This window comes from Meleagris gallopavo, chromosome 2, assembly GCF_000146605.3.
Source record: "Meleagris gallopavo isolate NT-WF06-2002-E0010 breed Aviagen turkey brand Nicholas breeding stock chromosome 2, Turkey_5.1, whole genome shotgun sequence".
NCBI lineage: Eukaryota > Metazoa > Chordata > Aves > Galliformes > Phasianidae > Meleagris > Meleagris gallopavo.
The window spans coordinates 81485795-81513178 of NC_015012.2; the positions used below are offsets into that span (position 1 = coordinate 81485795).

General features: G+C 37.1%; 1 protein-coding gene across 1 annotated transcript in view; it reads right to left on the bottom strand.

Moving 5' to 3' along the window:
- Positions 1-27384, bottom strand: part of FAM135A (family with sequence similarity 135 member A) — an 81476-nt gene that overhangs the window by 14934 nt on the left and 39158 nt on the right. Inside the window, 15 exon segments of the mRNA XM_010707757.3 lie at positions 452-549; positions 2553-2644; positions 4699-4859; positions 6760-9070; positions 9313-9467; positions 9760-9833; positions 16756-16911; positions 18654-18703; positions 20723-20800; positions 22315-22468; positions 22852-22978; positions 25675-25848; positions 26176-26246; positions 26363-26388; positions 26391-26501. Of these exon segments, the coding sequence (XP_010706059.1) occupies positions 452-549; positions 2553-2644; positions 4699-4859; positions 6760-9070; positions 9313-9467; positions 9760-9833; positions 16756-16911; positions 18654-18703; positions 20723-20800; positions 22315-22468; positions 22852-22978; positions 25675-25848; positions 26176-26246; positions 26363-26388; positions 26391-26501 (3838 nt within the window).

The following is a 27384-nucleotide window of genomic DNA, read 5'->3' on the forward strand; positions in this document are numbered from 1 at the left end:
TGCCCTTTAATGCCACAGGTTAGGTTGAACTTTCCTATAGGAATGACAATCTAGACAATATGCCATACATACTTCGTGAAGAAACTAAAATCAGTTAAAAACCTAACTTTGTCTAGGAATAGCACTCTTATGGTTTCCTTCTACATTCTCAAAAACTTACGTTTCACTACAGATCACCATCCCACAGGATCTCTAAGGCAGTGCAGGACAGCAGTTCCTGAAATGTAATGCATGACCCACTCTGTACTACAACCATTATCAGGAACAAGTGAGCTTGCTTACTTTGGTTTTATTTCCCTCTCTCCTCTCTCCTCCTTTTCCCTGTTCCTCCTCAGCCATGAAGTTCTCTCCCTTTTCTCTCTTGTGGCTTGCTTCCAAGCATCACAGTTCACAACAACACAGGACTCTACTTTTAAGTTTATTTCTATAGGTAGTATAGAACAGATATTACCTGATTTTTGAAAGGGTTAGATTATAAATCTGTATATACTGTATAATTTCATCTAAAAGGCGATCTGTCATGGAATCAAAATCAGCAAAGGTATCGTTCTGTAAAATAAAAGAAATATAAAATAATAACTGCATTTTCTAATACAGCAATATGCATTCTGCAGTCTGAATTCTTATTCCCCAGAGTTTTGTTCAACAGAATACAAATAAAAGCATTCATGTTAACTCTGAATACTACACACAGCTTGGTATTCTCATTTTTTCATTTTTTTCCCTGTAACATGGAATAAAGTAATAAACATTTCATTGTGACACTATTTGCTTCTAACACACCAAAACAAATCTTATCAACATGACACAGTCAGCTTTACTTCTAAGGCTTCCCCTACATATAAACCTTATCTGCAGCAAAAATGAAAGCCAAACTTTCAAAACTAAATCACACTGCCCAGGAAATAGAAATATGAGACAATTTCTGAGAAAGTTTGCATAAGTACTGTTTATTCAAAACAACAAAATCTCTAATTCCCAATTCCCAGCCAATTCTCTGTAACGATTAACAGTAAGAAATTTAAAAAGAGGTAGGCAAAGGTGCCTAAAACTTCTCAATGAAAGTTCCAAAGGATCTATGCTAAAGTCAGTATTCAACATACTGATAAACGGTCTGAATAAGGGAAGAAAGAGAGTAATGAGATGTCAGAATTTGTAGACAAAGCCAAATATCCAGGATAATCTATTCTACAACTGACCAGAACTTCAGAAGAACCTGATAGTACTGCATGACTGGGTGATAAAAAGGCAAGAAATGCAAAACAATGTTACATAGGGAAAAACAGCTCTAAGTATACATGCAAACAATAAACTGTATATCCATGTTCTATATAATAATTTATATAAGGAACGTCAGGAAAGCATTAGAAAATATCAATATAGCATTTTGTAATTTCATTGTGCACAAGCATCACCAATGCCTTATAAAGTTCTGACTTTATTTTAAAGGACAGGAAGTTAGAAAATGGGCAGAGACAGATAACATGAATGTCTAGAAATTGTTCCACATGTGCCTGAGAAATACGGCATGAACTAGGTTTTCAGCTACCTCCTGAAGAGGGAGAAATTCTACTTGTTTATAAAATATTTGATTAAATGAAGCAAAAAATGGGTAGTGTTTATTGACTAGTTTTTGTTTTTTGTCTTTTCCAAAAAAAGCCCAACAAGATGAAGAGGGATTGGTTTAAACGTCACTGTTTGCGACTGGATAATTCATGTATATGAACAGTAGAACGAATCTCAACTCTTTGCTGTGGAAATTCAAAATAAAAACACTAAAAAAAGAACAAGCCAACAGTAAGGAGAAAAATCCATCAGTAGCTATTAGGCTCAGTGGTCTCAGTGGAATTCCTAAATCTCAGAACTAAAGACTGTCAAAAATTTTAAGGCTACAGAAGAGAAGGCATGGCTCAGGGCCTGCCCAGCCTGCTCTCAAAGCATCCAAGCAGCTATCTCCAGAAACACACCACTGCACTAACTGAACCTTTCCTCTAAGTCACTGCAGAGACTCTGTTCTAATGCTTCCCTGAACTACGTCTAATACAATATGTAACAAACCAAAAAAACATGTGAAAATTGGTCTTCCACGCTTTTCCAAGCTTACTTTATCTGAAAATAATAAAGTTCACAAAAATTTAAGACAAAGCTAAATCAATGTCAATTCGGTGTCATAATCAAGGTCTTGCAGTACACTGACAAAAGATCAGTTCCTGTAAAATAATGCATCTTCCTTCCTGCCATGCAAGTTTCTACCATTACTACTTCTACTACTTAGAGGTATTTTATCTACAAAATCTGAGAACTGAGCAGATATCAGTAGACACAACAAAATGGCAGCAACAAATATTACTCCTTGTATATATCCTTCATTATCTTACTAAGTTATGCAACCACTTCAATGTGAGTCACAGAGCAAATTACGGATTCTATGAGAATACAATAAAATATATAGAACATGGTAAACTGTAACACAATAGAATTATTAGATAAACATGTCTGAAAGCATACAGTGTTCACTGCTTTACAAAAATTCTCCTCTTGCTGGCAAATACCTGATTTCTTTCGGACATAAGAAAGTCTATTCTCCCTCCAGGCAGCCCCAGCTCAATGTAAGTCTTCACTAATCTTAAATCTGCACTGTTACCTAAAGAGGAAAAACAATCAACAGTTAGATACTGCAAAGGGAACTTGCAATAAAAAGCATTTAGAGCACTGAAATGAACGTATGGCACAACTTTATATTTAAACACAGCTAATAATATTCTCAGCCCTATTTAAAATTCAGTGAGACTCGGGAAGATAAGCTCCAATGTCAAATGCAATGACAAAATGGTCTACAGAAATGACATTCAATTACAGACATCATTTTAAAACAGCAAGGAAGTCATGTTTGATTTTGTCTTAGCATCCAGCATATACATGGCACTGTGAACACTAAATTTCTGAAAACCTAATTAACTTTGATAAAAGTCAATTAAAGAACTCAAAGCTAACTTAAAAGATTTCAGTGAAGCAGCAAGGCATAAAGGCAAGTTGAAAAGTTTTTCACAGGGTAAAAAGGCAAACTGGGCCATCAGCAGATAAAGATATCCACAGATGGGCACATAAGATAACCAAAGGTAGTTTAAGTAGAGTCCTGAAATTCCCCTATATCAATGATTATGCATATCTTTGGAAGAAAGATACTCTTTCTGTCTTAAAAGAAAAAAAAAACCCACAAACAAAACACCCCTCATTAAGAGGAAGTAATTTGTATGAACATCCTGTTTTGGAAGAAAAATCTATCTATATGGATTGTTCTACGGCTTCAAATACATGTTTTTTTAATAACAGTTCTTATGCCCAAGTTACCTTTTGTGTCACCTCTAGGTATGCTTGTACCACACAAACATTTACACTAGGAAGAAGAAGCGTTTCTGAGTTTGGTTTGAGAACAATGGATACTTTCTGTTCAAAGGCAGAAGGAAAAGCCTTTCCATTATTTTGAATTTTTTTTTTAAATTAGGAATTTGAAAAAGTAGTAAGACAGCTGTGCAAGTTTCAGTCCAGCCCAACAGTCTATCTATTGCTCTTTGGGGTCTTGTCTTCTTGCTTTGTTATTTAAGAAGCTTCTCAATATGAGACAAAAAGGTTGATGGCAGAATGATGTGAAATAACATAACCAGAGCAGACATTATTTCTTGGTGTGTGCATATATTCTGAACTAAAAGCAGGTGAACGTACTCAAGCTTGAATGCAACCAGAGGAAGGCAGCAAAGCTGGTAAAAGGGCTTGAAGGCATATCCTAAGGAAGAGAGGCTGAGGACACATGGATAGGCTAGTTGGAAAAAAGGAGACTAAGAAGTGACACCTATTACCCTCTAAAACTTCCTGTGTACAAGAAATGGAGCCAACCTCTTCTGCCCAGTAACAAATGATGGTATGTCAGGGAATAGCACAAACCTGTGTCAGGGGAGGTTCAGACTGAACAATAGGAAAAATTTCTTTACCATGAGAGTGATCAAACACTGGTACAGGCTTCCTGGAGAGGTGACTGATACCCCGTGCCTGTCAGTGTTCAAATTTATGCTGCTATATTCTACACTATTTAAATTTTCCTATTGTCTTTCATTTAGCAAGGGATATTTTCATTATTATTACAGTAAAGTCTCAGTCCCTGAGATATTCAGAATCCCACTGGGCAAACCTGTGCTGAGCAGGGGAATTCAACTAGGTAGTCTCCAGAGGTCCCTTCAAACCTCAACCATTTTGTGATTCTGTGATCTAACATTTCAAAACTTAATACACACTTGACTGCATTTTACATGTAACATTTTTTTCATAACAACATGCACACTTTTTATTCTCCTTGACAATGTAACATTACAAATTCTAAACAAAATTGTTTTGTTACTATCTGCTCTCTTACTGCAGTATGGGCAAATACTTAGATGACATAAAGACCAGAAGATATAACTGATATGAATTATGGCATAAACTGGGTTTATGCAGAAGAAATATTTACTCAAGACAAACGTTATATAAAATTCTTAATTCAAGTGATTTTCTGGAACACACTGTTCATATAACAGCACAGTGTCAGATCCCCATCTCTCTTAGGTGAACCTGTTCCAGAAGTGCTCAGTTCAGAGTACAAAAACTAAATCTAACTGGTGACCTGAACTGTCATCTCACTCGGTGTCATATTTCCCAGCATACCATCTAGGCCATGGACGCAGACTATAAGATGTATTCCTTCTTCTGAACAGTCATCTTCTTCCATACTGAAGTAAGGTATTGAAGAGGCCAGTTTGAAAACATCACTGTACATAAATCCAGGAAGTTTCAGTTGCTTCAGTTCTTCCTTAGCCTGGAGGAAACTGGAAAGAAACAATATTTATGATAAAGAAACATTTACTATTATCAGACAAACTTAGGATCTCCTACCATAGCGTTTTTAGTGACTTTTTGCTTTTGTCTTTACATGACTGACAGGAACAAAAATTTTTTATAAAATTACTATTTTCACAAAATAAGCCAATTGCTCAAAATATGTTTTCATTTCCAGCTTTCTACAGTCCCTTGTCCACTATAAGAAAATCCATGCCCCAAGCTTGACTCTTCTCTCCTTTGAAAATCTCTGTATTTCTGAAAACACTGAATTTCTGGTTTTGTTCTGGTCTTAACTAAGTGACAGCTTTGTTTAAATGCAATATTACTGGAATTATAACCTGATCTAAAGTCGAGGTAAAGATTTCCAATGAATTTTTGTAATTCTTGTCAAACTTAAAAACTATTTCATAGATCAGCAGAGGGCTGGAATCAGTAACATCTCTGCTCATGATAAAATCTAATAGGCTGAGTAACTGGTATTTTCTTCAGAAGAAAACTAGATCCAGACCTCTGATCTCTTACCTATTACAGGCTTGCATCATAGTTTCTAATAGCTGAGTTGCCCATATGCCAGGAGCTCTTTGCACTCTTCCTTTCTATCCCTTCCCATAGTTTCTTTGTACATGACCTTCCTACATAGTTAATTGTCTACCAGTTTTGCCTGAAATATTTCAAGCAGTGTTGCTTTGAGCAAAAAGCTTTATGGTTTTTTCCCTCTTTATGTTGTTTGTTCTGCATGATCCCTCATAGTCACTCTGCAACCCGTCCTCTTCCAATGGCTCCTTGTTTTCCTCCCGTCCTAATTTTCATTCTCTGTTTTCCCAACTTTTTCTTTAGCTCATTCCTCACCAACTGACAAGACACCACTGTAGTCAGTTTACCCCACCCTCTGCAGCAGAGTTTACTCAGTTTGTACTGCAGGAATACTTAATGACTGAGATGTGCTAAAGTTAGTTCTCTAAGATGCAGCTTTTGCCCTCTGGAATCAGTGATCCAACAGTCCATAAGACTTGCTTTCCCCTAGGCCAAGCATCAAATTTTACTCTGCATTGCCCTTTTCTTTCGGAATGCCGCAGTCTTTGCTTTTCATCCTTCCTATTCCATGCCAGTACCCACTCCCTGTTATTTCAAAGCTTCTTTTCTGTCCTCTCACTTCTAATCTTGCTTCTGCCACAATTGCTAGAACCTTCCTTCTGTAATCAACTGCTAACCACAAACTATCTGGTCTTTATCTACCTTCTAACTTTGCTTTATTGTGACAGCAACATTTTAGTTCCAATACAACACATTAGGCTGCTACTTCCCATGCTCTGGTAGCAGCAGGGGTTATCAGGGAAACTGTTATGTTTGCATTTGGGATTCCTGACATTGCTCTAAATTTGGGCTTCCTGGTATCCAACTGTAGTGTAATTACAGCACTATAGTCTCTGAGATGTTACACTTTGTTAAGATCAAAAAATAGGGTTATGCTGTCAGACAGCTTTACAATGAATTAGAATGAACAAAAAGTTACAGATGTTTTTTTGCTTTCATGTTTTTAAACTTGAAGCATATTTTCCTATGCTTGCTATTTTAACAGCTTCCATTTCATTAAACACCATTAGAACATCACTTTTGGGTTGTATGTTTATTTTTTTAAAAAGGAACTTATTAAAGGAACAAAATACGTGCATTTTCCTTGAAGTTTGTGTAGCTGATTTAAGGAATTCTGTGCTAACACATTTTTTATTTGAATATCTAAATTGTGTTGCTACTTAAATGTGCAGAATCCACAAGCCACAGTCTTGGGGGGCTCTCTGAAGCCTAATCATGCTTATTTTCCCCCTTCATATTATATTAACATCATTTCCAGAAGCAAATAAACTGTATTTTAAAACAATCACTTACGCCAGCATTTGAGGCTTTGGGGAGCTTTCATACCAGGAAACAGGAGAAGCTGAGCTGTAAGATGTGCTGCCTGGCTGCTGTGTAATTGCATCAGATTTGTTCCTTGAAGAACAGATAACATTGCAAGGAGAGTCTCTCAGAGAAGAAGGAAAAGACAGACAACCAGGAGTACAGACGGGAGGCACAGTCATTCCATCACGCAGATGCCCACTATCAAGCCTTTCAGACCTCAGGGCTCTTTCTTCTGCTAAATCAGGATCTTGGTCAGCACCAGAAGCTCCATCTAATATACCATAGTCTGTTTCTTCGTAATACCCATTTTCAATCATTTCTTGATCCTCCTCTTCTTCATCATCTTGTTGGGAAGAGCAAATAATTTGTTTTTCATATGTTTCTTTTTGAGGGCTAACGGGATTGCTGTTGTCCATAGGCCAAATATCTGAAATATCTGTGCTGCTTCGAGAGCCAAAATAGTTTTCTACAAGCCCCTGCTTTACTATATCAGTACTACTTGTTGGAGAAGGATTATCAGTACCAGTGTCACTTTTAGCTGCTGACAGTTCTTCCACTGCCTCCTTTAGTTCTAAAGGCTCGTTATATTTTCCTTCATTTGGTTTTTCAACCTCATACCCTGCATGTACAGATGAAGAACCTGAAAGAACAGATGGCTCATCCAAGCAAGTAATTTCTAAATGCAATTTAGCTGTGTCTTCTGTAGTGTTACGATATCTTTCTAGGACCTGAGAGTCCGTACAGGTTGTGCCAAGGTCTGCCTGTGAGCTGCTGCTTTTCACATCAGAAGATGTAACCTCATCTGAAACAACTAAGTGTAAAAGTTCTTTTGTTCCTGAGAGTGAGGAATGTATGGACATAGTTTCTTTATCTGAATGCCCTGAAAATACAACACAGTGTTGCTGCAGATTGGTATTTGATTTTTTACTATCATCACATTTTGGCAAATCAGTTGCTCCAAGATCCAGTACAGTTTTACTGTCACTTAGCTGGCATTCAGGTACTATAGTTATTTTTGAATTTTCATCAGGTGACAGTTCATCATCATCTGAAGGCAGAGAATTTATAGATGTCAAGGATGATTGTATTTCACTTACAGCACTAGTACTCTCAGTACAATGGCTTTCCAATGCATTTTTTATAGCATAGTCTGGTTTCAGTAAGAGCTGAGGAAATAATCTCTCAGCATTGCATGCACTTTGCCCTTGAACATTTTCAAAAACCTGATCAGGGTTGGGGAGAGTTGCAAAAGAACTCGGTTCACTTTCTATGCCAGAATCTGAAAACCTAGAAGAGGCGCACGTCACATTAACGTCTGGTAATTTAGTGACGTCTCCGCTTACAGAAAGCAGGCTTTCTTTTGTAGATAAACTAGGCTGATTATTTTTTACTTTTGTTAACATATCACTGGTGTGTTGGAAGTTTTTTTCATGGACATCTTCCTTTTCAAGCATTGGTTCTCCTGAATGCAACTTGTTTCCAGATTCTGAAGCTTGAATATTGGGTGTCTGCAGATTCTCTCCTTGCACTCCATCTTGTGGAAACTCAGCCCATGATCCAATATGAACAGTTACTTTCTCCCCTTCATAAGGATTCTTACTACTTGGTTTGACCTCAATTGTCCTAACTCCCAAGGAAGCTGGCTGAACTCCATGACAACCTTCAGGTGTATCTCTGGGTTGTAGAGCACTGTCTGCTTGCACAGTTCCAGGGCCTGCCTGGGAGATGGTAAGTCTACCAAAAATAGCCATGTTTTCACTGTGCACAGGGCTACCCTGACTTGGTTGAACACCTTCAATCTTAGCAGTGTTTTCCTCACTTCCAGATGTCAAACACACAAATTCTCTTTGACTTATTTGCCGGGTGCAAGGCTTTGTATCACAAGGAAATCCACTTACTGCAGGGTCCAGCCCTTCATTAGTATTGCAGGAAGGCCTGCCTTCTGGACTTTTAGAGGTATCTTCCAGTGCTGCACTTTTCAAACATTTGTAGCCTACTAAGACCACAGAGTCCTTAGAGTTCTGTTTCACGACTTTTTTCGTATTTTCAGGTTTCATTGTTTTCATGAGCTTAGTAACCTTAACTTTGGGTTTATTTGCATCTTCATTTTTCCCTTTCAAAGACTTTGTTAGCATCTTTTCATTTTCTGAATGCCAAAGGCTGGAGGCACCTGCAGGTCTTGTTTTCAATTCCGGGCTAGTGAATCCAGCTACGAAACCTTCTTCAGCTTCAAATTTATCCAGTTTATTGGACTCTGACCTTGGAAGATTCTGAACTACCAACCAGGGTACATCCATATCTTTTATCAAAAAAAAGCGAGAAAAAAAAAGGATTGTTTACAAGGTTATGCAAGTAACTGAAGCGATAAAACACTGGTAATTATACAACTTTACACATTCTCACAGCTTCAGTCTAAAGATTACCTAGCAAACAAATGTATTCCTTCAAAGCCATCAAGAAATGTCAAGAAAAAATACTTAGTTATTACATCATTTTTGCTCTTTTCTTCAAAGAGAAAACTGCACTGGGAGGTGTGCTTACCTTCAGTAACTGAATCTAAATACCGATCTTCAAAGATTATAGGCAAGGAGTTCGTATCTCCATCTAGTTCACTGCATTCAATAGGAAGGGGTGGAAGAGAACTGCAGAAAGAAGTGTTTTTTATAGCTGTACACATTTGTAGGTGGCTCTGAGCACTGGAAAAAAAGGTATCCTACATTAAAAAACAGAACTATTTATTTTTATGTTAATATAAATTAGCAGCAATTTAATTCCCTTTAGTAGATGCTTTTCTACTAATTATTTATTTAACAGAAAAATTATTCCATTACTCGTTTGCATCGCACTACGTTCTTCATTTAAAAACTTCAAATCTCTAGAACATTGTGTTTCTCTTGAACTTATGTAAGTATTTTTGTAAGACAGTACTTCTGCCACAGAATAACAGTACTATGTGCTGCATATTTTGCACTTCAAAAGTCTACTCACTGTAGTTCTTGATAGGCAAGGGCAGCCTGCCTAGGATGCTCAAGACAGAAGAATGCTTCTGCAAATCTACGCACCTGCAAAATCCAAATACAGTTAGAGCTGAGTTTTGTATTACATAAAAGTTCTGAAAATCTACCAGCATTCCTACACTGCAATATTATTAACTTGTATGATTAATATATATTAAAGTTTTTGTGGTTTTTTTTGCTGTTTTTTTAATTGTCTGGGCAGGTGAGAGAAGAGGATACCACAGACAAGATTTGCAAGTGAAAGGAGAATTTTAATTTGTGCAGTGGGTGACTGAAGGGAAATGTATTATACTCAATGTCTGCTGAAAATCTGATAACCAAAAATTGAATAATTTAAATCAGGCTCACTTGAAACAATAACACACAAAAATACCATGAGAAATTTTAGTGAAAGGAAAGACTGTTTGATGGGCACTTCTAAATGTGCTTGAGAATCAGCTTCAGAATCAGAATCATATTCTCAAGAAGAATTCCAAACGTTTCATGAATACTCTAAATCCTACAACTTAACTGTTGTGCAAAAAAATCTATTGTTTGTCAAAATTTCAGCTGCAATTGATAAATAACAGTCTGTGTGCTGATTATAGTGCTTTATTCAAGACATAATTGTATTTCTGAAGTTAATAAACCATGAAATATTAAAATGTTATTTCATAACACATGGAACTTTGTTTTTTATTGTCAAGTATAGAAGCAGAAGCAGAGATAAAATAGTGTGAACTCTACAGCAACTTACTACAAGTAAAATATAATCAATGTATTGAAAACACAGTTTCTAGAAAATCCAAGTTAAAGTTTTGCAAATCACGTTTCAAGTATTATATTAAAATATTACTTCAATCTGAATGCATTTGTTTAGAACTTTTGTTTTTGCAACTGCCAATTACCTGCATCAAAACATGCAGTTCAGTGCAGTGTGACAGTATGCTTTGTTTGCTGAAGTATGACAGACAAAAAGCAAAATAAAAATAGAATAGAAAAATTGCTGTGGAATAAACACTGAGCACCCACACACTGATGAGCAGCATTCCTAAGATGCTGGTTCTCGGTTCTCCTATTATATCTGAAAGAAATTATTCTGGAATAACGTGTTCAGACCTACCAGAAGATGTCACTATGAAACAAAGATCATAAGTGAACTAGTAGTGTACAAACTTTGTTTAATAACCTCCTGTAAGTAACTTTTTCAACTGAACAAATGTGAGAGCCTTGCCAGTGGGATTATTGTAGTTGATGAACATTCTAGCACAACTACATATATCCTGATGTTTTATGAAACATTTAAAATCTGGTATAGCATTTTACAGAGATGTACGCAAAGTGATCTAAAATATTTCACCTCCTTATGACCTAATTTTCTAAGAATACTTCAGCAGAACTGCCCATTTTGTAAGCACCTATGCAAAGAGGGTGAAAATAATTTGACCAAATGCAAATGACAGGCGTTCTAGGGGGCCATTTAATAAGAACAGTCAGATGAGTGAGTCCCTGAAAGCGTTAATTTCTCTTAGATTAATATAAAACCTTCCCAGGGAGAACTTGCCTGTGAAGAGTATAGTCTATAAATACTGCAAGAAGAAAACGTAAATTTAAAAGAGCTTTAGGCACCTGGTAGAAAGCAGAAGAAAGCATCTGTTTCCAAAATACAGAGATTATTTAGAAGGACAGAATTTTGTGTAGTACAGAAATCTTATTTCAGAAACAGCAGTTATTCTTTCATGAAGAGAATTATTCAAATCCCACCAGAATTCACTAATCAGCAAGTCTGCATCAGTTGACCTGCAGACAACGCCGCTAATTGAAACATGATCATTGCAGGTTTCCCCCAAGTTTATATAAGAATTCTCGAGACTGTCAATGCAAACTGCAAAATATTGTAGTAAGTCCTGCAAAACACTATCCAAAATCAGAAATCAACCATACTCTTAAGAATACCAAGGCTCAAATTTACCATCTCTTTTTAATGTAGGAGTTGTGGATTGCTGACTCCTGCTCTATTGCCATGTGGGAAGTCCAGTGCCGCTTGGTCTACTTACATATATTTTAATTGCACAGATTTGCAAAGTATTCACAAAAGCTCTTCTCAACTTGGAGAACAGGAAACCATTGAGATATCTGCAAATTAGTCCTTGTAAAATTAAGTACCATCGCATTGTTGGTTCTCTGTAGATTGGCTCAGGTAAAATTTCCTTCTCAATGCTGTATTATTCAGCTTGTGTCAGAGAACAAGCTTAGAGACAACCTGCTTGCTCTTTGCTGTCAGGCCCTAAATAAAAAGGCAAGTTTAAGATTACCCGTGTCCTGCTTTTTAAGTCTTTGATGTTTGGATAGATACCAAGGTATCCAGTAACTGCAGAACTCAATAAGCAATAGCAATTAGTGACTTCTTTCAAAAGTAAAACTAGCTTTATTATATTTATACATATTTGTATTGTTTTTTATTAAAAATATTTTTTGTTTGTTATAACAAGAGTGAGCTCTGAGCTCAAGACAGAAAACTCAGAAAATTTATACTTGATGTTGCTCAGTAGCAAGCTATATGGATGACTACTCATAAATCTTCAGGACACTATACTGCAAATGCATACTCATAATCCCAGAAAAAAATATTCCTACGGCTTTTATTAAAGAAAAAAAACCAGATTTTTTTCATATTAAAGAAAATTGAAAAATAGTGATAGATATTAGAAAAAGTGGGCATAAAAGCATTCTGTTGTGCCTTTGTCTTTAAAGAAGGGAGGAAAGGAACTTCAGATTTTGTGAAATCTGGAAAACATCCCCAAAATACTCTAAATACAAACAGTATTTCAGTCTGTACACTCTTATTAATTACTTTGATGAAAGGCTGGACATGAACCAGCAGTGCTAACTTGCAGCCCGGAAGGCCAACTGCATCCTGTGCTGCACCAAAAGAAAGGTGCCCAGAAGGGAGAGGGAGGGGATGGTTCCCCTCTACTCTGCCCTCGTCAGGCCCCAGTTGGAGTACTGCATCAAGCCTGGGGTGCTCAGCACAGGAGGGATGTGGAGCTGGTGGAACAGGTCCAGAGAAAGCCACAAAGATGATCAGAGGGCAGGAGCACCTCTCCTACCAAGAAAGGTTGAGGAACTTGGGCTTGTTTAGGCTGGGGAAGGGAAGAGTCTGGAGAGACTTCATTCTGGCCTTCCAGCACTTGAAGGGAATTTACAAGTAGGAGGGGGACCAACATGGTCTCATAGTGAGTGATAGGAAAAGGGAGAATGTCTTTAAACTAAAACAGAGGCGATTTAGGTTAGATGTTAATAAGAATTTTTTTACTCAGAGGGTAGTGAAGCCCTGGCCCATGCCCAGAGAGCTGTGGTGTTCCATCCCTGGAGGTGCTCAAGGCCAGGTTGGATGGGGCCCTGGGCAGCTGAGCTGATGAGGGACAGCCCTGCTCATAGCAAGGGGATGGAGCTAGAACAACAGTAAGGTCTCTTCCAACCTAAGCCACCTTATAATTGTATGTTATAGTTCTACGATGTTCCCTAAAATAAACACAGTAAATTTGAATTCATAAGGTATTTGAGAACTAGAGAGAATGACATATCAGAGATTTTAAAAACCACTTTTAAGAAGCTAAGCACATATCACTACTAGCATACAAAACATTGGGTAAGTTAAAATAAAAATCTCGATCCTTTTGGCTTTATTCATCGTATAAATGTACAAATACTAATTTAGCAGCAATTGAATGCAGGTGCAGGTTAAGTGAAACAGTTTTCTCATTTCATAGCTTCCACTGCAGTTGAAAGATTCTAGAATTCATATTAAAAGTATAGGAAAGTAAGATTCAGAGATGTCCAGTAAATTGATCAAACCTTCCTATTGCTAACATTTCCATTCCAACAAACAAGTCTTGCACTCTTTCTCAAAAAGTCCACTTAATGTACAGAATAGATTATCTGCACAATCACGATTCCCTCATTAAACAAGTCAACGTATACTTCATAATCAGTGTCCCCTTCAAAACTAAAAGGTTTTTGAAGGTTTTTTGATGTGAACAACAGAATTGTTGGTTAGATAAATCAAACCTCTGCAGACTAAAACCTTAAAATGGACTTTATTTTGGATTGTGACAATATTGTTCATGTGTACTCTCGTTAACTGGATCTACTAACAAGCTCTCTGAAAATTACTTTACAAGGAGAACCCCCAGATAAGCTTTGAAATGACCTCTTAGATGGACGTGAAAAATGGACTATGATGTCAGATGGTAAAGATGTAAAGATGGCTGAAGATCAAGTTGCGTGTTTGGGAAGTATGGGTGGTGGGTAATTTTGCTTATTTGTTTTAATGAATCTTACTCTCTGAAAAATTTTAACTGTTATGTTTTTTCAAATCTGTGACCACAAAAGAGGGGACAGAAAGATTTATTTATTACAAGATAAGGGGAAAGGTTTAGTTGATATGAGAAAATATTTCACTATGTGCTGCAGACACCCTGCAGCAAGTGTATATACACATACACACATCAACAGATGCGCTGTGTGTATAGTTACTATGATGAATCTATTTTTATACATATGCACACATACATGCTGGATCATTTCCAATTTGACTTTTTTTTTTTTAAATCCCAATTCACAACCCTTTCAAAGCCTATAAATACTGTAAATTCTCAAATCAGAAGAAAAATGTATCTTATTTTATGATGTAAACAAGCAGTCTAACTGCAGTAGGGAAGGAAAAAAGAGGTGAGCACCAGGCATAGCTCCTGCAGAAAAATACTTAATTCTAAAAAATACATCTCCCACGGACTGCAATTTGCCTTCTGAACTGTGTTTCACATTGAGAAGTTCAACAAAGCGGTTTCTAAACAAAAACAATGTACTTTATGTATTATGTTTCAAGAATATATGCTAACAAGACAATACATAAACTAACAAATGGAACATAGCAGCTCCCTTTATGATTCCAACTAATCTTCACAAATAAAACTAGAAAAATTAGAATTTGTATTTGCCATTTTTATATGCATTTCCGTTACAAGGTGTCCCACTAAGAGTACGAACAAGCCCTTTATTACATCAGAGTTAATACAGAATCACAGAATTGTAGGAGTTGGAAGAGACCTCCAGAGATCATTGAGTCCAACCCTCCCGCCAAAGCAGGTTCCCTACACCAAGTCGCACAGGTAGGTGTCCAGGTAGGTCTTGAATATCTCCAGAGAAGACTCCAGAAGTTCTTGCACACATTTTTGCGGAACTTCCTATGCCTCCAGTTTCTGGCCATTTCCCCTTGTCCTGTCTCCACACACTGCTGAATACAGTCTAGCCTCGCCACTCTGCCCCCCACACCTCAGATATTTATAGACCTGGATCAGGTCCCCTCTCAGTCTTCTTTTCTCAAGGCTAAACAGACCCAGTTCACTTAGCCTTCCTTCACAGGGGAGATGCTCCAGGCCCTTCACCATCTTTGTGGCCCTCCGCTGGACTCTTTCCAAGAGATCCCTGTCTTTTTTGTACTGGGGAGCCCAGAACTGGACACAGTACTCCAGATGAGGCCTTACCAGGGCAGAGTAGAGGGGGAGGATCACCTCCCTCGACCTGCTGGATACGCTCTTCTTAATGCACCCCGGAATGCCACTGGACATTTTTGACCACGAGGGCACACTGCTGGCTCATGGCCAACCTGTCGTCCACCAGGACACCCAGGTCCCTCTCTGCAGAGCTTCCCTCCAGCAGCTCATCCCCCAACCTGTACCGGTATAATTGCATGCAATTATTCCTCCCTAGATGCAAGACCCTACACTTGCTTTTGTTGAACCTCATCTGGTTTCTTACTGCCCAGCTCTCCAGCCTGTCCAGGTCTCGCTGAATGGCAGCACAGCCTTCAGGCGTGTCAGCCAATCCTCCCAACTCTGCACCACCAACGACGACCCTCTGCGCTCTGCCAGTCAGCCAGTTCTCAACCCACCTCACTGTCCACTCATCTATCCCACACTTCCTCAGCTTTGTTATAAGGATGTCGTAGGAGACAGTATCAAATGCCTTTCTAAAATCAAGGTAGACTACATCCACTGCTCCTCCCCCATCCACCCAGCATCTATGACAGCATCATAGAAGGCCACCAGGTTGGTCGAGCATGACCTTCCCCTGGTGAACCCATGCTGACTACTCCTGATAACTTCCCTTTTCTTCCAATTGTCTGGAAATGGCATCCAGCACAAGCTGTTCCATCACCCTTCCGGGGACAGAGGTGAGGCTGACAGGCCTGTAATTACCTGGATCTTCCTTCTTGCCCTTTTTGAAGACCGGAGTGACACTGGCTATCCTCCAGTCTTCAGGGACCTCCCCTATTCTCCAAGACCTCTCAAAGATGACAGAGAGCGGTTCAACAATCACTTCCACCAGCTCCCTCAGCACCCGTGGATGCATCCCATCGGGTCCCATGGATTTATGAACACTGGGGTTGCCTAGGCGCTCTCGGACTGCCTCTTCCCTGACTAAAGGGAAGTCTTCCATTCCCCAGACCCCCTCGCTAACCTCCAGGGTCTGGGATTCCTGAGGGAGAGCAGCTTTTTCACTGAAGACAGAAGCAAAGAAAGCATTCAGTATCTCTGCCTTCTCAGTATCCCCCGTTACCAGAACCCCCCCCCTCACTTAGCAGGGGAGCCACATTCTCCCTAGTCTTCGTTTTACTGTTATCATACTTAAAAAAAGCCTTTTTTATTATCCTTTATCACCTTTGCTAGATTCAATTCCAGGCGGGCTTTAGCCTTCCTCGTCGCATCCCTGCAGGCCCTGACAACATTTCTATATTCTTCCCAAGTGATCAGACCCTTTTTCCACATTTCATGGACCCTCTTTTCCCTTTGAGTTTGCGCATGATCTCCTTGCTCATCCACACAGGTCTCCTACCATCCTTTCCTGATTTCTTGTTCAGAGGGACGCACTGATCCTAAGGAAGAAGAGCTGTTTAAATGCTGACCAGCTCTCACATACTTACCCTTAATGTGTGATGTTCTTGTGCTAGCAATGCTGTGACCTCCTCTTGTAAGGTAATGACCTCCAGGAATTGCCCCCAGAGAGCCATCAGAAGTGAGCAAAGCTGAGCAAGATTCATATTGATAAGTTCTGCCAGTTCATCAGGATTTTCCATTTTCTGAAGTTTAGAAAAAAGATTTACGTTACTACTAGATCACGATGGACAGACAAACAAAAAAAAAAGGGTATTTTATCTTAGTAAGAATTTTAATTTAAATATAACTTCCAAATAAGAACTGTTTTGTCTAAGTATTAGAAATGAAATATGTCATGTTACAACACAAACACACTGTTTTAGGTTGCTTTAAATGTTATCCAGATGTCTTTTAGGATTAGGACTTCTGATCTTAATCTGAAGCAATTATTCCTTTAATAACAATGAGTTGCAACTACTGTATTTTCTAACATACAAAAGGAGTGTGCTTGAAAGGAATAGGAGTCTGAATCAGAAAGCAGGAAATTGATATTTGATATACTAGTCCAAACTTCAAGTGAAGACATTTTCATTTTAGAATATTAACTACTTATGATAATATTTATATGTCATCATATACTGACATATACTTTAAGCATGCTCAGGAATCAATGTTCTAATATAGGCTTCCAAGAACCAGGCTACATAGATTCAGCACAAAGCAAGTTCTTCTTTCTTAAAAGTGTACTGTAATCCCAGCATACAGCTCCATACCAGTCAAATGTAAATTTTAAGGCTTCTGTCCCCTACCATTTTAGGAAAATTTTTCAGAAATTCATTGGAGACACATAAGGCATTGAGGTAAAGCGTTAAAAAGTACAAACAGTAAAGACCCAAACTTCAGCACTATTAAAGAGGAAGCAGAAAAGAGGATTATGAATACTGAAACAACAACTTAGTAGGAAAGATTAGAAAGAAGAGGAAGAACTTTTGAAGAGAACTGCATAAAAGAACGGAAAGGAGAAAAAGGAAAAAATATAAACATAGTTCAGCAAGCTAAGGGAAAAACTAATGAAAAAATAATCTTAACTACTGGAAGAATTCACAGCAGCTGTGTAAGTGTAAAACAAACAAACAAACAAAAAACCACCAGAAAAAGCTCAGCAAAAAACCTCACAACTTTCCAGTTTAAGAAGTAGGATTACTAGCTGCTCACAGAGAGCTATCTGTATTGGCCTTGTCTCCAGTACAAGTGACTTTTTTTCCAACAGCAGTATTACATTTCCTTGCAATTATACTACTAGTATAGAAATGGAAAGTAACTCTGCTACAAAAGCTGCATAGTTGGCCCACTCAGCAACAAAGCGTGGAAAATCTTAAAAAAAAGTTCTCAATCTTCTGCTTTAAACTCATCTGTGATAAGAAAATCAGTTGTTCAGCTGAGGATAATTCTGACTGGTGCACATGAAAGAGTTGAGGAGGCAAATCTGAATCATCTAAGTGGGCAGTATTTCCTTGAGAATATATGGAAAAGAGGAGACAGCATCAGCACAACACCTTGCAGAAGTAGGGAGGAGCTGGAGAATCTGCTTTTGTACAAGTTTCTACCACTCAAACTTATAACTTTTTTTATTTGACAAGTTCCAAAATAAAAGATTCAACTAATGAATGCAGAAAATTCAAATTGTGATTTTAATGCAAGCAATCCATCTTTCTATAATCCTCACTTTCATAATCTACATGGCTACATGACCACCATGATCAGTAGGGAAGTTTGTGTGTCAGCTGAGCAATTTCTCTGTGAAAGAAGAATAGCTGAAAGAAACGGTGGCAAAAAGCCATACAGGTTGTTATCACTGAAGCATTTTATTCCTAAGTTGCACATGAAATTAGCATACTCTTACTTTTACAGTTACTTCACTTATTTAATAAATGAAAAGTATTACCTTTACTTCTTCACACAGTTCTGAAAGACGAACTTCTACATCGATGTTTTCTGGAAAGATGAGAGTATTTATTTATGAAAAACATACCTTCCAAGTTGCAGAGCAAAGGCAATTATCTCACAATCAAAACCATTAAAAAGAAAAGAGGCTATCAAATAAAACTTCATTCCACATTAATTTCTACAATGAGCTTCAAATCAATATATTATAAACTCTTATTAAAATAATTTCGTACTAATTACTGATATTGAGGACAGAACGTGATTAATAAAAAATGGTTTGCAACTATGTATTGTGAACGTTTCTCATGAGACCTTGGCAAGGATACCGGTTTTTCATTCCAAGTTGCTCTCTGCAAACACCGCAAGTTAGATTACACAGTTTGCACATCACCCTCTTAGAACTGCTCAGCTATTCAGCAGCAATGTCATCATTCACAACTGAGGTAACACAACTGATCTTCTGCCTCAGATTTTCCAGGCATTCTTCACTTTAGCACCATTTTTCTATGGGTATATTATTTACTTGATTTATGAGCCACATGAATGAAAACAGATTCTTTGGTTGTCTGAGGATTTACAGCTTGGTTAAATAATTTAATTAATTTGTCTCTCAATAGCTCACTGTTAAGAGAAGCATTACTTGTAACAAATATTTAATTCCTAAAAAACAGTATTAAGGAAAAAACACTATTTTGTTTGAGAATCTACGCCAACAAAATACTCTTGCAAACTCACATTAATAAATCTAGGATATGGATAGTGAAATACGTTTACCAACAGCAACACTGTGTTGACTAATCTTCTGCTGATAGCTTCTAGATTTTTAAGTATTTATTGACTTTCACATCATTGCTGCACATTATATATACTTAGGTTTAAACACAATGACAAGTTAATTCAAAAAACTCCAAGGTCTGAGAAAACATGCATCTTACAGAAATGCAGGAAGTTCTAAGAAGCAAGTTTAGAAATAATTTGGAAAGAAACTACTTATACCTACTAAGTAGACACCACTTGATAATTATTCTGAAAATGCATGAAAACAGTTTATATACAGTTTATATATTTATTTTGGGGTGTTTGTGGCCACATAAATTTTGTCACTAATGGAAAAAGATATCTGATTCACTATGAAACACAATACTGAATATTCAAACTGTTTGTCACACTGAGATAGAGGACAGGTTTGAAACAACGTTTAAAACTAATTCTTACTAATCATTCCAATTCTAGTCAACCAAATCTAATCAATTAAATAATAAATTTTGTACTGGGATTTGATTTCTTTCTACATCTGAGGTACCAGTACCAAGGGAAACAAAAAAAGCACTGACAAAATGAAATTAACTGTTAACATTTGATAGCAATGTTATTTATCCAGTAAATACCTGATGACATTTTGCTGGCTCAGCTAAAATTGTTTTGTTTTGTTTTGTTCCTTTTTGTAAACAAAACCAAAATGCAGTTATATATGATTAACACTAATGTCCAGGAGACTGAACTGCTATTTTCTTCTTTCCCCGTTGCAAAGTGCCTTGCACTTAAACAGCATGGTTTGCACAACATCAAACCAACACTGACACTCTCCAAAGATGGGTTGTCCATTTGGACGTGGATAAATGCACCCTAATCTTTGAGAATGTCTTGTGTAGGGTATAGAAGAATCGAATCTCAAGAAGCCTGAAGCAATCTGAACGATATCTCAGGAAGAAGCGCTGTTAGTTTTTAATTATTTAAAAACCAAAATCAAACAAACAAAACTAACAAAACCCTGAGTCCATAATGATTTAAATTAAACTATCATTTTTTGCTGTTTTATTTAAGTTTATGAAACTTCAATTACTTTTTAAAATTAAAACAGAATAACACTAAACCAAATAAGTGAAAGATTTTACTTTCTATACTCAATCTAGAAATTAGTAGTTCAATTCTACAGACTTCACTGGAGTTTAACGTACTCTTATTATGGCTGAATAGTGAAATAGTGTTCCTGTTTAGAGAAGAATATAGTATTTTATGTTATTAATAAAAATCTGAGGGATTAAATCACCTGCTTTGAAAACATACCTAGGTAGGCGTCTCTCTGGGTTCGTGGAAACTTTCTTCTGAGAAGGCGTTCATAAAGGACCTGCATGCTGGCCTTGGCTAGTTATAGGGATTGCACACACATGACTAGTTACTACACTCCTCCTTTCATCTGTGATTTATTATTTGCCTTAAAGTTAGTAAAAAAAGCTTATGGCTAGCCTAGCAATTAGTGCAGTTAGAGAAATACATGAGAGCATATAATTTTGGTGTAGTTTATAGATTAGGTATCACTCATGATTGACATTACTCTTTTATTTCCTGAAACCAATAATATGTAAAAGCTCAATTACAGTAACTGAGTTCAACAGATGATTGTGCATGCTTCTGCAAAATCACTGCTTTCCTTAAATGGTATGGCAGAGCAACAGCAAAGCAAGCAGACAAAACAAAATTAAGGAGGTTATAATTTAATTTAAAACAAAAAATAGACAATTTGAGATTTAAACAGGGCAAGAGATTGTCTTCCATCTCATGTATAAAATCACCAAAAGGCAGTTCATTTACTTCAAAAATTAAAAGAAGTCTAAGTGATGATTTTGTACGTCATGATAAAGTCCAGAGAGCTTCAATTATTCTGTAGAAGATATCATAGAAATGTGGCTTTCTTTTCCTTTCTTTTGTTATTTTATTTTATTTGTAACTGTTGATGGAGTTTAGACAAATTAGCATTAATGATAAGCATGAGCAAAGAGTGAGTAATAACAGCATAATTAGTATCCACGTATTAGTTCTTTTTTGTTATATCAATATTCCCAATCAATGTATATACAAAATAACTGGAATAAATGAAGAAAAAAGATTCAGAAATAAGAAAATAATTATGGCAGAAACTTTAAAAAAAAAAACAACACAATAAAGCAAACAGCACAGGAAACAAACCATCGGCAGAATCAGTTCAGTGTATATTATAAATGTAAATACAATTTTTCTCTTAATGTATTTATTTAGAGTATTTCTTTTCAAGATCGCATTTCCCTAAGCCAAGTTACCCACAGAAATGAGTAAAGGCCTGAGCCAAGTACTGCTGAAGCTTATGTGAATCCTTGTTGTGACTACAATGAGGAGGAAAAGATACCTCCTGACAATGCAATTCAGTTGCCAGCTTCTTTCTATCACATCTATTTTGTGAGAGTGTTTTACGGGAATTTAAGGTCCTCTCTGAATCATTTAAATATCAAGACACAGTCTAAGCCTATTCTTACAGTAACAATGCCATCAGATTCTACTTGGCTAAAAGTGCATTTTGTCCTTACAAGTTAGACTAAGAGTTGAGTCATTCATTTAACAGGGCGTTCCTCTTCATATCAAGATTAAGATAACCAACACAGAACTACTCTATGTAATGTTTTTGCTTCTATAAAGAAAAAGCCTCAGTTTGTGATATTTTTCTATGCATAAATTTGTAATGCATTTGTCTCTGTTTTCCTTTTTTAATTATTAAATTCCAGCTCAGTTTTGAGCAAAAGGATTTTAGATATATAAGATGTATGAAAATAATGCCAATTCAGTCAAGAAGAGGAGATAATTTCAGGAAAAAGCAAAAGCTGTATGTTTTATTAAATTCAACATACCCAGTTCAATTCGGTGAGAAGAGGGGAGCTCCTTTGTTATCATAAGGAAATAGCTATGTAAGCCTTTGAAAGCAAGCAGCAAACTGGCACAAAGTGTATAGTGGAAATTATAGGCATGGCTGAGGAAAGACTCTGAAACAACAAAACTGCAACCCTAAAAAAAGAAAAAAAAAAGAGAAAAAAGATTTAGGTGTACTAATTTGATACAATATATGAAGTGTTAACAGAATAAGAAGACGTGCAAATTGCCTCTTTTCATGAACTTCATTCAGCTTTTTGCAATTCTCAGTGGTTTGCAGTATCTTAAAAAAGAAGGCTAAACACTAAATATTGTAAGCTTTCCATCTGTATAGTCTTGAAAGATGTAACAGCCTTCTGCAACAATTTTTCTATTTTCCCATATTACATCACACAACAAAATAAGTCTTAACAAAGTTCATCCTTTATCAAGTAATATTTCTGCAGAAGACTCATTGAGATAAAATTCACATCACCCTACAAAATACAAATAAAACGTTCAGTTGAGATTATTCTTACATCAGCTGATAACTGCTTTGTGTAGTTATTGCCAAAGACCACGCTTTCCAGAGAAGGAATCACGGAGTCCCTGTTTTGTGCTGGTGCATTCCTGTTTAACCACGTATTCTTCACTGGGCGAGGAAAACTGCAAGAAGCACAAATGAACTGGTAAATCCAACAAGCTATGTGTCACAAATTTAGTATAGTTTTGTTGTTGTTGTTTTTGTTTTTTAAGCTGTTTCTCAGTAATATCCTGGATGCCTTTAGCATGGTGGGCTGCCCTCTTAGGACTCCTCATGCAGGGATTGCCCAGAAGCCTCAGTTAGTTTCAAGTGCTACATCTGGGGAGCAGTTCTCTTCCAAGAGTGTCTCCAGCTTATCGGAGCAATTTAAGAAATTATTATCCTCAACTGTTCTGCTGTTGACTATGTAAGATCTTTCTTATACTTTCCAATTTAAACGCATTCCTGAAAGTTTAAGCCATACAGATCCATTTTGATCTGTGACAGGTGAGAAGTGTTCATTTTCTGACACCTTTGATGGGAGGGACTTTTCTTCCCACAAGTGAAGCAGTAGCAAGCAGTTGGAAAGCTGTCACACGAACTGCCATCGCTGTTTTTGTAACAAAAGCCTGACCTCTGCTACTGGAAAGCCCATCAAGGAACTACTGGGAGAACAGAGCATCCTACAACAGCAGCTTTGTGAGGACAGAGCTGGGGAAGAAGCAGTGAAAGAGGAATGAATGCGAAAAACAGGAGCTTTTAGACAGTGGGCAGGAATAATCAGTGACAAGCTGATTAAAAAAAAATAGACTGCACAAGGCACTAAGGCTGTAATCAAGTAGAATCACCTCCTCTCTCTTGTGTAAAATATTAACACTTGGTGTTCATTAGAGAAAGAGATCCTAGATGCTAATCTGAAAAGGAAAACGCCCAGAAAGTGACCCCCTAGCAAACTTTCATTTAAGAGAGTCCAAAGGAAGGAGGAAAGAAAGAAGTCTGCTATCATAGAATGGCTTGGGTTGGAAGGGACCCTAAGGATAATAAAGTACCAACTCCCTGCAACAGGCAGGGCTACCAACCTCCAGATCAGGTGCTAGACCAGGCTGCCCAGGGCCCCATCCAACCTGCTCGTGAACACCTCCAGTGATGGAACATATACAACCCCTCTGAGCAGCCTGTTCCAGCACCTCACCACTCTCTCTGTAAAGAACTTCCCCAACATACAATCTAAACCTTCCTTCCTTGAGCTTAAAACCATTCCCCCTTGTCCTATCACTGTCTACCCTAGCAAAAAATTGATTCCCCTCCTGTTTATAATCCACTTTTAAATACCAGAAAGCTGCAATGAAGTCTCCTCACAGCCTTCTCTTCTCCAGGCTGAACAAGCCCAATGCCCTCAGCCTAATTTGTAAGGGAGGTACTCCAATTCTCTGATCATTTTCTGTTCATATTCTTCTTCATGCTCAGGCTTTTAAGAAAGCCAAAGATAGGAGCCAGACAAGGAGATGGCAACTACAAAGTATTTGCTAAATATTACAATGTAGCGTAGGCCAGCTCAAATAAAACACTGTACATTTGAAGGTTCCTTCCCCTCCCTGCCCAAAATTGATGAAAAGCCCAACTTGGATCCTTAAAATAATTTCATCAACACCAGTAGCATCCTACTTTAAAGATAACTGAAGCAGCAATGAAGTTGTTTTGTTTTAGCATCTCCTCCCACACACTTAGGAAGCTAGAAACTGAAGAAACATTTCTACAAGAACATACAAATTTTCTGCAACCTTTTAAAAAGTCAGAAGGGACAAATGCACTTCTGACTGAAAATTAGTAACAAAGCCTGTTTTTTCATTTTCTCTCAATGAACTGAAGTTTGACCCTATAGCTAAGGGATGAACACAGGTGAAACACTTGAATTTCACTTGAGTTGTATTTTAGCAACTGATATTTCATATAAATGCTGCTACTTTAAGTGTGTCATTTTATTATATGAGGTCCTCAAAATAGTTCAGATATTCCCACTCCTCACTAACTGCTCCTCCCTTAAACAATGCAGTGGCATCCCTTCAGAGACATGACAGTTCAGTTCATTCAGTCAGACAGCCTCGCCTCAAACTCATCACCAAAACCATTCAACTTGGAGGGAAGAAAAAAGAAAAAAAAGAAATTACTCGAATTCTCCAAACTAGCACAGTCCTACTGCACAGAATGGCACTCTAACATATGTGAACACGTGTATTTGCCAGGAGGTGAAGCCAGGTGCAGGCATGAAAATTCCTTAAGCTAAAGGCTTTCGCATTCATATCTCCATCTGATTTTGAATATGAAAAATCTTAAAGCATTTCAGGTCTTCAATACCTTGAAAGAAGGCAAAGACAGATACGCTAAAGATAAAGTTTTGTCTGCGTGGCTGACAGTATAGCACTTTACTCTTGCTTATTTTTGAGACAGAGAAGCAAAAAGACTGCAATGGATGATACGAGCTAATGAAAGAAAAAGGCTTCAGTGGAAGCTAGGTAAAAACTTATTTAAAGAAAAAATGAAAATCCGAGGTTTCATTTACTTTAGAAAAGGTAAATGCAGACATTATTGCCATTACAGTAGTAACTGAAAACAGGGAATACAGTCAGCAAGAGATGCTCTATTTCTATTAGACTCGATGATCCTTGTGGGTGCCTTAAAACTCAGGATATTCTATTAACAGCATCCACTTCAGTCACTAACTAGAGTCAGCAGAAGATCTTACAGATGAAGACTTAACTCCTTCCTAAGTATACTGTGTTTATAGCATTTCCATTTGGGCACCTGATACTTCATTTACATTTTATTAACAAGAGATTACCTTATCAAGGGCTGATGCAGAGCAACCAGAGAAGCATGGACTATAACCGATATGACAGAAAGGTGAAAGTAATCAAACATAACATTGACGTAATGATGAAGGCCCCGGTGTAAGTTAAAGTGCAACTTTAAAGTTCGGCTACTAATTGGCTGTAGTGTGCTCAGGTCATCTGGTCTAAGAGTAAAAAAACAAACAAAAAACCACATACAATTACTATATTTAAAGAGTAATGTGCAAGCAAGTAATTAACAATTGATACAGATAACAATTTAGCACTGGTGTTATACTTTGGAATGCAATAGCATCTTCCCAGGGGAAAAACAACAACAAAATGAGTCAAGCTGGTTATGAAACCTTAAGAGGCCTCAGTGTTGGATTTATCTTGTAATCTCACATATACCTAATAGGAACACAGTACATCTATATATAACACAGTTTTAATTAGTTTAAAAAGTTAACATATGCTGTTGCTGTAATAAAATTTTCCAAATTTAAACTTACGAATAGTCTGTATCCGTGAAGTGTAGGTCTAACGTAAGCAGAAAATTCATTTCATTAAGAGACTCCTCAATCTAAAAAGAAATTGTGAAAGCATGAAACCTTTTCAGGTCCCTTATTTATAATAACTCAAACTGTACATAACAAAGAGTTAAGCATATGAATACAGTTAAGAAAATTGGCAGATTACCTTCCTCTCATCTAACAGCATTTTATTTTGAAAATCATCACATCATTCACAGAAACTTCCTCATTTTTGTAGAGAATCTGAAATGTTTTACTGTAAACTATATTGTCATGGATTGAAGCAGGAAAGGCAAGATCTGCACCTGGAAAGAGAAACAAGTATTAATGTAATAGTTCTAGCATCTGGAAACTCCAGAGCAGTTAATAAAGTATCCTAACATTCCTATCATTTCCATGACCACATTTATAAACATTACACCAACAAAAGCAGCAGTTTCCATTTTAGTCAGCAGCTAATGGAGTTTGAAGGAATGTGCTTTGTTTCTAAAAAATACTTTATCAATATATTTGAATGTAATTTACTTTTAATACAATTTCTAGATCAAAGAATCTATAGTAAGACATTTAAGGCATCAAAAATACTAACGTTATTTCATTAATCATTCCTTTTGCTTGGCAATGCTTAACCATACTGAGATCTCAGAATTAACTACAAATGAGGCAAAGACGTTAGATGGCATGTACCACCACTCCACTGAATTAATCAAGAACAGAGGTGATTCCTCCTTTCCTTCCAGATTTTTGCATACTACTATGGCCAGACCAGTTCAAAGTCTATCACCTGAATTTTACATTTCTTGATCAGTACGACGCTTCTGCTTTCAGCTCAGAAGCTGCTCATCAAAAAGAGTTCAGAAAAATGTGCTAAGTGGTTGGGGAATCCTTTCCCAAAAAAGGTCAAAAGAATTTTGGAAGAAAAGAGAAAGGGAATGGTTCTTAAAAGTTCCCAAGGAAGTATTCAGCAATAATTAATAGCAAGGGATTATCACACAGGAAATACGATAACAGCCACAATCCTGTGAAACAACACATAGAAGAAAGTGGAACTTGGAAGAACTGAGACAACAGAAAGGCCAGCAGTTTCTTATCAGTCTTCAACAAACAGTCTCAATCACATTAACCTCTTCCAGAACACAAAGCCTTAGAGGTTGTATAAATGGGAATGTGAAACTTTGATTAAAAAAA